This window comes from Callithrix jacchus, chromosome 8 (genome assembly GCF_049354715.1).
Source record: "Callithrix jacchus isolate 240 chromosome 8, calJac240_pri, whole genome shotgun sequence".
Taxonomy (NCBI): Eukaryota; Metazoa; Chordata; class Mammalia; order Primates; family Cebidae; genus Callithrix; species Callithrix jacchus.
This window is the reverse complement of record NC_133509.1, coordinates 130,914,439-130,927,311: the sequence shown is the minus strand read 5'-3', so window position 1 is coordinate 130,927,311 and position 12,873 is coordinate 130,914,439. Positions and strand designations below refer to the sequence as shown.

At 50.8% G+C, this 12,873-nt stretch overlaps 1 protein-coding gene, 1 long non-coding RNA gene and 1 pseudogene across 6 annotated transcripts in view; 1 reads left to right on the top strand and 2 right to left on the bottom strand.

The window, feature by feature from the left end:
* Positions 1 to 12,873, top strand: part of LOC144577469 (uncharacterized) — a 551,905-nt gene that overhangs the window by 15,928 nt on the left and 523,104 nt on the right. The gene's annotated exons all lie outside the window — the stretch shown is intronic.
* LOC144577468 (uncharacterized) lies at positions 4,496 to 7,874 on the bottom strand (annotated as a pseudogene). Its single transcript, XR_013521518.1, has one exon. The product of XR_013521518.1 is annotated as an uncharacterized LOC144577468 (transcript).
* The window catches only part of C8H14orf132 (chromosome 8 C14orf132 homolog), a 54,129-nt gene continuing 45,751 nt past the window's right edge, over positions 4,496 to 12,873 (bottom strand). For all 4 annotated transcript variants that reach the window (XM_078335711.1, XM_078335712.1, XM_054240323.2 and 1 more), the window contains one exon: positions 4,496 to 11,825. In XM_078335711.1, the coding sequence (XP_078191837.1) occupies positions 11,601 to 11,819 (219 nt within the window). In that variant the 5' untranslated portion in view covers positions 11,820 to 11,825 and the 3' untranslated portion in view covers positions 4,496 to 11,600. The remainder of the gene's footprint in view (positions 11,826 to 12,873) is intronic.

Genomic DNA, 12,873 nt, shown 5'->3' with positions numbered 1-12,873 from the left:
GCGAGAGAGCTCTCTGGGGTCCCTTTGATAAGGGAGCTTCCCATTCATGTGGCTCCATCCTCATGATCTAATCACCTCCCAAAGACCCCACCCACCTCCTAATACCATCACATTTGGGGTTAAGATTTCAACATAGGAATTTGTGTGTGGGGTGGCACAAATATTCAGTTCATTGCATGAAAGATTTCTGCAAACTACGAAGTGGGATGCATAACGCTGGTTCTTGGAGCAGCAGTAATGACACAGGGCTGTACTGGGACTGCCCCCGCCCCCACCCCCACTCTACTGGCATGAAACAAAAATGAAGAGGGAGTTTGTTTGACACATTCTAATTCTTTGGAGGCAGGGTCAGGCTAATCCTGGGGTCAGGTCCTAGGTGCTGAGCCTCACTGGTGGACAGTATCTGGGGCCAAAAGCAGGGACAATGTGTTGAGCCAGAAAAGCTGAACTTGTGGCTAGATTCAAAGTGTAACTTTCCAGGGACAAAGGGAACTGGGTGAGAGCAGGGACAGAGTGAGGTGGCAGCCAGGCAGGAGAGGCCAGGATGGCCGAGGATGACTAGGACAGGGCTCTGGAGCTCCTCAACCTGGGGGTGGCTGTCCCCACATGGGGTGAAGGTCAGAGTGCATTGAAGGAACATCGCCAAGACCCTTTCTGTGACAAAGGGCAGAAACCCAACTCAAACTGGTTCAAAGAGACAGGGAATTGATTAGCTCACATAAGGAGAATCAGATGTGGCTTGATCCACGGGGGACCAGTTAGACTCATCAGGAGCCAATCTCTTTCTTCCCATCTCTGGGCTCTGCTTCCTATGACTCCACTCTCAGCAGCTTCCCTCACAGTGGTGAGATGGTGGTTGCCATGACAGATTCACATCCTGCTGGCTTTCCTTCCAGCAGAGAGACAGAGTCCCCAGGGGAGACATCACTTTCCAGTGCTCCCTTTCGAGTCTGGACATCTATGCTGCTTGCATCTGCCTGGTCGTGTAGTCACTGGGGTCAGGGGGTTGGGAGGTCACCACTGGCCAGTTCAGAGCCATGCACCCACCTTCCACGTATCATCGTGGTCATGGGGCATTCAGGCTACCCAGCCCAGGATGGATCGACAGGGTTGAGGCTCCCCAAGAGGAAATAGCATGCTTTACTGAAAGGAGTGATGACGGATGCTGGGAGTCCAAGACCAGCATGCACCTACCCCAGGAGCCATGTCTGAGTTCTTGAGATAAGTACTAGGGTGCCAGGCCCCAGAGGCACCTGCAGGGGCCACACAGGGAGGCGCCTTTTCCACTCAGAAGGGCCCAAAGAAGTATAGGGCACCACCTGGGCATTCCCTGTGGGCAGTGGTCTCCAGCTAGTGTCACCAGCGTGTAGACTTGGCTGGTTAGCCAGGTGTCTTCTGAAGCTTAGTCTCAGGGGAGGACTGAATCCTGCAGCCCCAACCATGATCATGACACAGGGACTTTGAGCCTGGACACTGAGCACTGTGAGGGCAGGAGCCAGGTGTATTCTTGTCTGTCAAGCTCAGAGTAGAGACTCAGTGAGGGAAAGAAGGAAGAAAGAAATGAATGAATGAATGTATGATGCTGTTTCCAAAAGCACTCAGGGACAAGACAACACTCAGTAAGAACTGAGTACAAATCTCTCTCTACCCAGAATCTTAGGGTGGCCAGACATGTCGTCAGGTCACCTCTCCGAACTGTCACCCTACCCTGAGCACTGGCACCACCTCTCCCCTGGGGATAGGAGTGACATGTTGTCCTCTCCAAAACTGCATGCCCCTCCCTCTCCAGCCCACACTTTCTTTCCCCCAACATTTGTCTCTATTCCATAGCGCATACTTTCACTGTTCCTTTCTTTTTTTTTTTTTTTTTTGTTAGAAAGTAAGCTTTGATCTTTATTTCTTTATTGGCTTCTTGTCTACCATCGCCATCAGAAGGGTGGGGACTTTGTTTGGTTCACCATACACCCCGAGGGTCTAGAACAGTGCCTGGCTCATAGCAGGTGCTCGGTCATTTGCTTATCGAATGAACAAGTACATGAGCTTCAGTTTCATTTTCTAAAAACTGGAGGCTTGTTTCTCTGGCGTTCTGGTCTAGAGCCCTAGCCTGGTTAGGTGGCCCTCCTCAGCCCCTGCCCGTTTCAGGCTTCTCACTGTCACGCAGTTACAACCCGTTGTCTTCACCTGATCATTTGCCTCCCCCACCCCCCACAAGACAGAAAGTAGGTGCCCTGCCTGGTTGTGCTTGGGGCTGGGGAGGGGCTGACAGAGGTCAGCTGTCCAGAGGATGGAAAGCTGGAATGGAAAGTGCTTGCAAACCCTCAGGGCAGTGTGGTGCAGATGCCCGTTGCCGTGGAGGTTAATACTATTTGTGCTGCCTGCGGAAGAGGCTGCAGCAGCTGGCTTGTATCAATATTAATCGTGGGGCCATCTCTGCTGCCTGGTAAGGCCAGCACCCTGCAGGAGCCTGAGCTGCTGGAAGCCAAATGGAAAATCCCCAGCAATGGGAGGCTTTGGAGACCATGGGTAGCAGGCAGCTAAATAAACAGGCAGCCTCACCAGAATCACTAAGGGGCCCATCCTGGTCCTGGCAACCTGTCTCTCCCCTTCCTCTTTTCCTCCTCCACCCCAAAGGCTCAGGCAGCTCTGGGGAGCGATGCAGGGCCTGGCCACTCCAGCAGGCGCTGAAGGAAGGCTGCGGTGTTCATACCCACCCCCCTCATTAGTTCACTGATTGAAAGCCTGACACTCCCATCCCTGGGCTGGGCGCTGGGAAACGCACAGGGGTGAGCCAGAGAAGGAATTAGCCCTTCAAGGGTACACAGCTAATGGGGGGCCGGCTCGTCCCCAGGAGGGGGAAACACCCCACTAGCCACAAGGTAACTGTCTCCTGGACTGAAGGGAAGAGCTGTGTTTGTTGGAACCTTTGTTTCTTCACAGGCCCCACATTACAGACGGACATTCTGCTCCAGGAAATCTGCACCGTACCCTTACAATACCAGGGCTGACTGGGAACGGGCACATTGCGTGAGAATGTACATGTTTAGTGTTTAGAACCCTGACTGGTAAAACCAAAAATTCAATTAAATGCTACAGTGGGGGGTGGGGCAGGACACTAGGGACATGTTGTGGCCTGGGCTGGATAGGCTGTGGCTTCCTGAGACATAAATTCAGCAGCATTGGACCAGGGATGCCTCCTTTTCTTGAAAAACCTTGCTGCTAGCCATTTTTGCTGTTTCAGAATGATGCTTATCAGTCTTAAGGATGCAGTCCATTGGGCCATGTGAAAGCCTCTGCCATCTTTGCAAGGCACACAACTGGGAGGGAAACCCCAGGTTATCAGCCATGCTGGTGCAGAGTGCAGGTGCCATCCAGCGAGCTAGGGAAGATGCCAAAGGGGCAGGTGCAAGAGGCAAAATCAAGAGCCCCTTGCCAATTTTCTTGCTGCCTCCCTGCTCCAGAAACTGCAGCTCTCTTTACTCAAGAACCAGCCCTGCTTCCCTGTGGCCAATGGATGCCCATGGTCCACCATGGCACCCACCCTGACATTCAAGGCCCCTTCCAGCTGCTGTATCCCCTCATCAGCCACAGCTCCACTGCTGCCTTGACCTTCATCCAGCCTGGCCTTCTAGCCCGACCCCCATACCCCCTCTACTGTGCACCTGCTTCTGCAGATTCCATACCAAGTTGAGTCTTGCCTTCTCCAGGCAGTCCTCAGTGATCTCTTTAATTGCTGCCTACAAAGTCCATGCACCACTTGACATTATGAAACACCTTCTTTTTCCGGCTGCATCCCCTCCCTTGACTCCCTGATTGGTTGGGCTGTTGGCAGGCTGGGAACAGCCAGGCCCTGGTCTCTCCTCACCCAGCAGGCCAGCCCTTGCTTACACCCTCAGGGTTCCAAAGTCCAAACAGAAAAAGGCATCTTGAGGCCTAAGCCCAGAACTGACCCAGAGTCAGGTTTCCAGTCCCGGTTCACTTGCTACCTGGCCTTGGGCAAGAAACCTCTGTGTGCCTCAGACTCCTCATTTGTAAAATGAGGATTAAGTGAGTTAATATGTGTGTAAAGAGCTCAGAGCTGCTTCAAACACCTACTAAGGGCTATGTGAACGTTTGTTATTATCCGTGAACTAATAAAGAAAATGATACGGTCCATGTTCCTGGTAGTGTTGAAATGTACGGGGCTGATCATTCAGGTATCATTCACTCATTCACAGAATATCGGGTGTTTGCTATGAGCCGCACACTGTGCTGGATGGTGGGCATAACATGTGGAATAAGATACACTTTGCTCTTAGATGGCTCAGAGGATTGGGCAAACTGAATGTAGCTTCTGTGACTTGATTTGATCAGGAGGTGATAGGGAGGAGGGGCCCCGCTCTGCCTCAGTGGGGCAGGAAAAGCATCAGAATGGAGGTAATGCTGGGGCTGAGCCTTTTAAAGCTGAGTAGACCGTCTGCTTTATATAAGGCACAGATGAGAACCACACACACAGGAGTTTATGTTTTCTTCTTTTCTCTTTTCAATGATCATAATAGAAAATGACAATAGCAACAACGCTAACAAAGTGAGAAGATTTCACAGCTACATTTTTACATAAGGTTAGATATCTTTAATCAAAAGAACGCATTGAAATCCTAAATTAAGAAAGAGTCTTCACTGTAGAAAAGTCAGTGATCGCATGGTGAAACCAGGCGTTGGTAACCAAGGACTCCAAGAGTAGTTAAAATAGCTTTTTATGAAGTCAACTGCTTACGTTTACAGGGTGGATCATGAAAACACCAGTAAGACACAGAAACATTTCCGATGCTCTCGGCATGAAGAACTGGTATCTGAAGAGCAGCAAGTTACAAGAATAGGTTTCTTCAAAAGTTTAAATAGTATAAATAATATTAGTATGCCTTCAACTGGCGGAAATAGGACCGGGCAGGTGGACAAGGGTCGGGAACAAGAGAAGACACAGATTTGCTCACAAGTTGCTACCCAGTACTCCCACACCCACTCCAATCCTAAGCTTTTCCCTAAAGGTGCTCCTCAGATGCACTGGTGAGGGGCCAGGTCCCTGGAGGTCCCAGAGACACAAAGTCAAGTGTGGAGAAGTTCAGCCCCACACTGCCATCCACTTTGTTGGGTTTTCTCCCTCCAGTCTGGGGGTCCCCACAAATGCCCAAGATGGTGAAAACAGGGTCACATGGATTTCCAAGAGACTCATATGACATGCTGGGAGTTCCAGATCACTGCCCTCTGCTGGCATTATTTGAACTAAGGGCAGTGACCAGGATCTCTGATGTTGCTCAGAAGAACTCTGATTTATTCAATGACTCACAAAAGTGAAAAGCATGCATAGTTTTGAAATCAGAGATACGATGGCTCAGTGCAAGGTCCTCCAACCTTGGCACTATTGGCATTGGGGGCTGGATGATTCTTATTTGTGGGGGGCTTCCCTGTGCATTGTAGGATGTTTGGTGGCATCCCTGGCCTCCACCCATGAGATGCCGGTAGCCATCCCCACAGAGCTGTGAGAATAAAAAATGTCTCCAGACGTTGCTGATGACCCCCAGCCCTTCCTTGAGAACGACTGGCCTCATGGAAGCCACCACTAAGTCTCCCAGTGAAAACTCCATAGTTAGGTATCCTGGGCTCAAGACCCCTCTCTCCTGAAAAGCTCTACCTGACAACACTCCCAAGCCTCTCACAGACTCAGTTTCTTCAAGGCAAAAGGTTGGAAGCTTCCTTCCCGCCAGCGTTACTAAACCCTTATCAGAACCATCTGCCTTGCTGGGACAATGCGTTGAACAGCAAAAGCGGTGACGCTCTGGTTCTTAAAGAAACTGGCAGAAAGACACCAAGTGAGACAGATACAGGACGCACAGGGGAGCTGCTTAGCCACGTGGACAGGGGCTCAGTGTGGAATGGGCTCTGGTTCCCCCAATAACCGGGGCCTGCAAATTCCCTGCAATATGCTGTGTATATCTGTCAGGATTTATTTCCAAGGCAGAATGGACTCAAAACCTCCTCTTGGAGAGCAGGAAACCGGTTTGAAAAAGGACCTAAGAACAGTTGACTGCCTTGCCAGATGTCTGCATGGAGCCATCTGGGCAGGTGCGAGACTGCCACCATGGTCAAAAGACCAGTGTCCGGACCCCCCGGGGACAGCACCACCCGTGCAGCCTCTCCAAGGACCTGTGTCCATGTCGTTCTCTGCTTTTATTTTCTGTCTTGATAATCAATGCACGACTTCTACAGTGACTCAGAGCACACTATACACTCATATTTCAGAATTTATGTAGTCAATTTTGCGTACGTTCTGGCTCTTCCATTGTGCTTCTGGCAGTAACTGTTTTCTCACTCCAGGCGAGTCTTCAGTCATGATGGTTTGCATTGCTTTGTCCTTTGTTACTTTCCCTCCTCCTCAAAAAGAAACCCAGTAAATGCTCAAGATTTGATTTCAGAAGGATGCACCGGGAGTACGTGGGTGCTATGATAATTCTGGTTATCCAGATTTTTCAGAGAGGTCGCTTTTCCTGCTTGGAAGCTGCGGACTCTGTCCCTCTGGGTTCTCAGTACTCAGTTCAGCCACCTTCTCCTCCATCCTTCTCACTGAGTTACCAAGGTCAGGGGCCCATGGAGTGGGCCGGGATGGGAGGGGTTGGAGCAGGTGAACATAGAACATTCAGGCTCCGACTGGTCCCTTTGGCCCCCTGAGCAGAGCTCCCTGGACCTCCCTGTCACAGCAGCTCAGCCAAACCCTAGGACTTGCTCAGGAACAGTCACTGGGCATCTTCCAGGAAGCAGCAAAGGGGGCCAGTGGCAGCTGCAGTGAGCACAACCCACCTCGGAACCGGCGCAGGTAATCCCGGGAAAGCCCTTTGTTTCCCACCAAATGTACAACATGCTGGACCACGGACTTCTGGGCCAGGTGCCCAGAAACTTGTCAGCTCTCCACTAATTTTCCACGTGGCCTCAGCTGCTCTCCCTGAAAAATTAAAGGTCCCAATTAGATGCTCTCTATAGCCTCTTATCAGTCTGAGTTTCTGAAACCGACAAATCCATGTGCACCGCTGCCTGCCCCTTTCCTGGACTTACACTTGACTGTGGCAATCCGGCTACAAGCTCTTGAGGACCAAACCAAACCTCAGCCCCAGCCTCTGAGGTCCCATATCCCAGGATGGTCCATCCCAGGGGGACCCTGGGGGGCATGGATGCAGGGTGCCTCTGGAGCTGAAGAACTGGGTCTGAACCACGACTTCTTAGCTATGAGCAATCAGCCCTGGCCTCAGTGTTTTCCAAGAAAAACGCGACAATAATTAATGTGCATCTCTCTGCATCCCCATTCCTGTCCCCAGGGGCAATTTGAGAAGTAAATGGGATACAAATAGAACAACAAAAAGAGGGGCAAAACTGGCAGCAGTGGGAACAAACAATGACTGGTAATAATGCTACTGCTAGTAACGAAGGCGGGTCACGCTTCTGAAGAAGGAAAGTGCCATTTGTCTTGCAGGGCTCAGGCAGCAGTGCTGACAACAGGCAGACTGGCCAACCTTCTTCAGTCTCCAGAGACCCACCCCAGGATACGCCAGCATGGTCTGGCGGGCCTCCGAGACTTCCAGCTCAGCCCGGGCTGGAAAACTGCTGCCGTTCCTCCTCCCATCCTTTCTCCCTAGATCCTGGGGGATCTGAAAGTAGAAAGAATAATTTCTCTCTGGGGGGTGGAGTGGAGCTGGGAATCTTATTTGTCTCTTGACCTTGGTTTCACGGGAAAGGGGAAGGACAGCGTTGGCTCGGAGTAGAAAGGGCTGCGCTATCACCCTGCCTGGGTCCCTGGAGGCACAAGTCCTCTTAAGACAAGCCTGGCCACAGCAGCATCTGGCCTCTTCTCAAAGACCTCCAGTGGCAGCCACTCACAACCTCACAAAGCAGCAAGCTGCTCTTTTTTTTTTTTTTTTTGAGACAGTCCATTCTATTGCCCAGGCTGGAGTGCAGTGGCGCGATCTCGGCTCACTGCAGCCTCCACCTCCCGATTCAATCAATTCTCCTGCCTCAGCCTCCTGAGTAGCTGGGATTACAGGCACACGCCACTACGTCTGGTTAATTGTTGTATTTATAGTAGAGATGGGGTTTCGTCATGTTGGCCAGTCTGGTCTCGAACTCCTGTTCCTGCCCACTTTGGCTTCCCAAAGTGCCGGGATTATAGGCATGAGCCGCTGCATGCAGCCTAAGTTGTTCTTTTGAATCAAAAGTGTCCCACACACAAACACAGGTGAGGGACACCTAATCGCTTGCAGAGGAGCAATGGAGGGGCACATAGAGGGGTGATCACAGAAAACATTCCAGAAAAGGCAGGACCCTTTCTCTGAGGTGCAGCTTTTAACAGGCAAGCCTCTTCTCAGCACTGATTCATTAAATCTAGGTGGGCTCTGGGGTCAGGAGAAGCCAGAACAGAGGTCCCAGCTGAAGTCTGAGTCAGGGGGATCCCTCTCCCCTGCCCTGGGGAGCCTGGGGTCACCCTGCAGAGCAGGGTGGCCCCAGGACTCTGACTGCCAGTTCCGGCTGCAGTGAGCCTTTTTCTATGTGTGAGTGCTTCTGTTGGGCTCCTGGATGTTGGCCAGGTTGTGGGGGTCCCCTTCTGTTTGCATCCCAAGAAAACCGGTCTCTGGGAACTTCACTGGGGCCTTCCAAGGAGACTTGAGTTGAACCTTAAAGAAGGGGCAGGCCTCAGGGACCAGCACCCCTGAAGTCCAGGCAGAGAGAGCACTGGGCGGGACGTTGAGCGTGTTCTACTCTGACGACGGTCAGGAACCTGTGGAAGCCAGAGCTGGCCCAGGTCACACCATGATGTGGCATCCTGAGAAACAGATTCTGTAGATTCAAGGCCTGGTGTAAATGTGCCCTGGAGGTGCCACCCAGTCGCAGAAGGCAGTACGGTGTGGCAGAAGGAGCCTGGTTTTAGAGCCCAACTTCTCAGGTTCAAATCCTAGCTTGTCACTTTCATGCTTGTAAGCTCAGGAAGGTGACTTCACTCCTCTGAGCCTCTAGTTCCTTACCTGTGCACTGGGACAATGATGCTGTGTGGTGATGGTAAGGAGTTCATGTGCACGCAAGTCCGGTGGCACCCGGACACAGTACTTGAGCAGTGAGGACCGGCATCTTTTTCCCCTTCCGAACTGCTAAGATGGACTCCCGCTGAGGCAGGAGGGAGAGCGCAGCTCACTCTGGCTGGAAATCCATCCTTTGCTCCTTAATCAGACACTAATGGGCATATCTATCCTCACTGTTATTTGAGAGATGGTGGTAAGAAGTTGATAAAGAAACCATAGGAGACCAAGACGGAGCAACCCCGAGGAAGTCACTCATCTGTGCAACGCAAAGTGGACGAGTCTCCAATACCCTGAATCATCTACTGCTCTGACGCTGAAGATGGGGAGAGGCTTGAATACTGAATGTAACTGACGTTTAGGTCAGGGGTGGGGGCTGAGGGGCCTCCACAGGGAAAAATCCTGCAGCCAGAAGCACCCAGTGCCTGGGATGCTGGAGACGTCTTCAGCGCTAGAAGCCATTCTTTTCTCCTGTCTTCTCCTCCCTTCACTGGAGCAAACATAGAACCCTCTCTCCCTACTGCCATCTCCATGGGCCACTGGAGGCCAGAGAGCTGCCTCCTGCATCTTTACAAGGGCCAGGGCCTCCTAGGGATGTGGGGTCAGAAGGGAAGATTTGAGCATGTGGGCAGGAGTGACTCCATGTAGACATCAAGCAACCCTGCCTTGGCTCTGGGCTTCTCTCATTGGGCTTTTTCATGGAGACATCCACCTGTTAAAGACCTTGCTTATGGGACAGACCTGGGGTTTGATGGAGAGAGACTGGCTGGAAACACCCATGCACACCATGGCTAACTACCCAGCCCATCCTCCGCCCTGTCAGTGATTCCAGGAGTTCCAGGGAGATGGTCCATGTCCCTTCTCCCTCATTGCCAAGGTCAGTTTCTTTGCACTTGTGACCTCCTCTTAAGCTGAAGCTGGTGGATGACATATGGCGGCAGTGACGGATGTGGCCAGTAAGAACGGGTAGCCATGAACAGGCATTGTGTGGAGCCAAGTTAGTAATCCTATTACCATGGGGCTTCCAGGGAAGGGTGCCGCTTCTAGACAACTAAGGTGTCCCTTTGCCTGTCATCAAGAACACTCATTTCTCCTGAGACCATAGTGGCAAGTCCAGCTTTTTTGTAATTTTCCCTAAATATACACAGGGCTTCCTAACCAGCTTTTTAAGTTTCTCTATCACAGAGGGGGTTGCTGATGTGATTTTTCTGTTTTTGCAGTGTAGAAAGTGAAGAGAAAACCTCTCTGGCCCTAGAGGTGAGTAAGCCCCTTTTTGGGACTTTTCCAGATCCATCTGCATGGGAAGGCTGCCTTGGGAAGGTGTGGGGGGCGGGGGTGAGTTCTGTGCAAAAGGAAGAAAGAAAAGTGGGCCCTTCTCTATGGATTTTTACTTGGAAGCTTCCTTGTTTGCCAGGCCCCCAGATGCTGATTTTTAAGAATTTAGGGAAGTGGCTTGGGCAGAAGCACTCACAGCTGGAGGAGAGTGCACGGTATCCAAACTGAGCGTAGAAGATGGTATCTGAGCGGCCTGCCAATCCTGCACCCACCTTCAAGATGCCTGGACATTCTCCTGAGGGCAGCTTCTCAGGAACCTCCTCAGGGAAGTGCTTAGATGGGGCAGAGAGAGCAGTGAGCTGGGAGTGAAGACACATCTGACTCCTCCACAAACTACCACAGGTGAATTACCCCCCTTTCTGACCCATCCATTGAATCATTTAGTGGACATGAACCTTGTTCATCTCTAAAATTCCACAATTCCTCAGAGAAGAAAGAGCATCTTCACATGGGTGGCCTGAAGAGTCCACGGCCTGGCAGATCTAGCTCTTAAAGACATCCTCTCCTCTTCTTAGAAAGAAGAAAAAGTCCGACCAGCAGGTAAAAACCACCACTGACACCCCCAGAAACCCCATCTTATTACCAGTAAACCCCCCATTCCCGGGTCTCCTGATGCACTTGGGTCTTGGAAAGGGCTGGGTGTCTCATGACAAAGGTGCTACTTCAAAGTCAAATTAGGACCATCCAGTGGCCCTATTGAATGGCCAAGGGGCTGAATGTGAAACCAGAATTGGGTGGGGAATGCTGAAATTCTGAGGGCTGCTCTTGCCCCAGTACCCCATGCCCTAAGTTTGAATAAAAACAAGACACACAAGTGATTATTTACCACCAGCAAGCGATCGTCAAACCATGTCTATGTTTTAAACCTAACTAGCTGCTCCATCTGGTCTCCTGTTCTTGGAATGTAGTTTCGAGAATCCCCAATCTGCCTTCTGAAGGCTTTTCCCCGTCATGCCTCTAGGAGCAGGAGGCCTATATTTCCATGTTTTCTGACTCAGTTTGACCACAACGTGGGATATTTGAAATCAGGGCTGCCAAGGGAAAATTCCAGAAGGACGGCCGCTGCCCCTGGTCAGAACTCCTGGTTCTAGAACATGGGAGCAGCCAAAGGCCAACAGCAAGACAGAGCCACATGCCAAGCCTCATCCCATGGTGGTGCAGAGTGCGCCATCCTCAGAAGGTGAAGGCGTACACCACGCCCACCACCACGATGTTCCCCAGCGTGGCTATGATGGCAATCCACAGCAAGACGGCGTCGTTGGAGGATCGAGGAGGATCTTCCGGCTGGCCCTGGCCGTTGGAGGCCGCGTGGACATTGGCAGAGGAATTAAACAGGGAGTACTCAGTGCTGAAGTCCTCATTGGGTGAGTCCATGAAAGCTCCTCCCATCATGGGCAGCTGCGAACAAGGAGAGAGAATTATCCAGGGCCACAGGGACTTAGGCAGATGTACCCTCCAAAAGGAAAGTGACCTGGTTAAACAACCTCACATGAAGGTACCACTTCTACTGACCTGCCAAATGGGGCTTTGCTTTTGTGATTTTATAACGGATGGTGCATATGATCATCTATAAAAATTAGTGTGCCCAGCATCCTTTCAAGGCAGACGTTCTCATGCCCACGCTACTGTGAAAGCATCAAGGAGCTCGCCCAACAGCTAGCTGCTGACTCACCAGCACTCACAGCAACCCCTCCAGCCATTGCCCTCCCCCCATGCCAGGCTCCTCCACGACAATATGAGTTGTAAAGCTGTAAAATGCCTTCATTCCATGTGTGTGTGTGTGTGTGTGTGTGTGTGTGTGTGTGTGTATTTTTATTTTTAGTAGAGAAGGGGTTTTACTATGTTGGCCAGGCTGGTCTCAAACTCCTGACCTCAGGTGATCCACCCTCCTCGGCCTCCCAAAGTGCTGGGAGTACAGGTGTGAGCCACCACACCCAGCCCTCTTCTAATTTTAAAAATAGCATATGCTTAGCATAGAACACTAAGAAAATATAAAACAGGATAAAACATGAGAATCATAATCCCACCACATAATCACTGCTAACATTTTGACGGTTTTTCTTTCCAATCTTTTTTCTTCTGGGTGCGTGTGTGTGAGAGAAAGAGAGACAGAGAGATAGAACACATTTAGATTTGTTTTTTAATCCCTCTATTAAAATGGCCATCAAAATTCCATTTTAACAGTTGTGTATTATTCAATCACGAACATAAACCAAAATTTAACTATTCTTCTTGAGTTGGAGATTTAGCAATTTCCACTTTTCCTATGAAAAATCATGCACTGATGAACATCCTTGTACATCCATTAGCATGTACATGCGTCCTTGTACACACATTGTTATTTACAACAGAAGGGCTCCCAGACTAAGGTAAAGCCGCCTTTGTTTTACAGTGTACACCTTCTGGTGGAGAGGAACAAATACCCGAGAAGAGTGACCCTAATTCC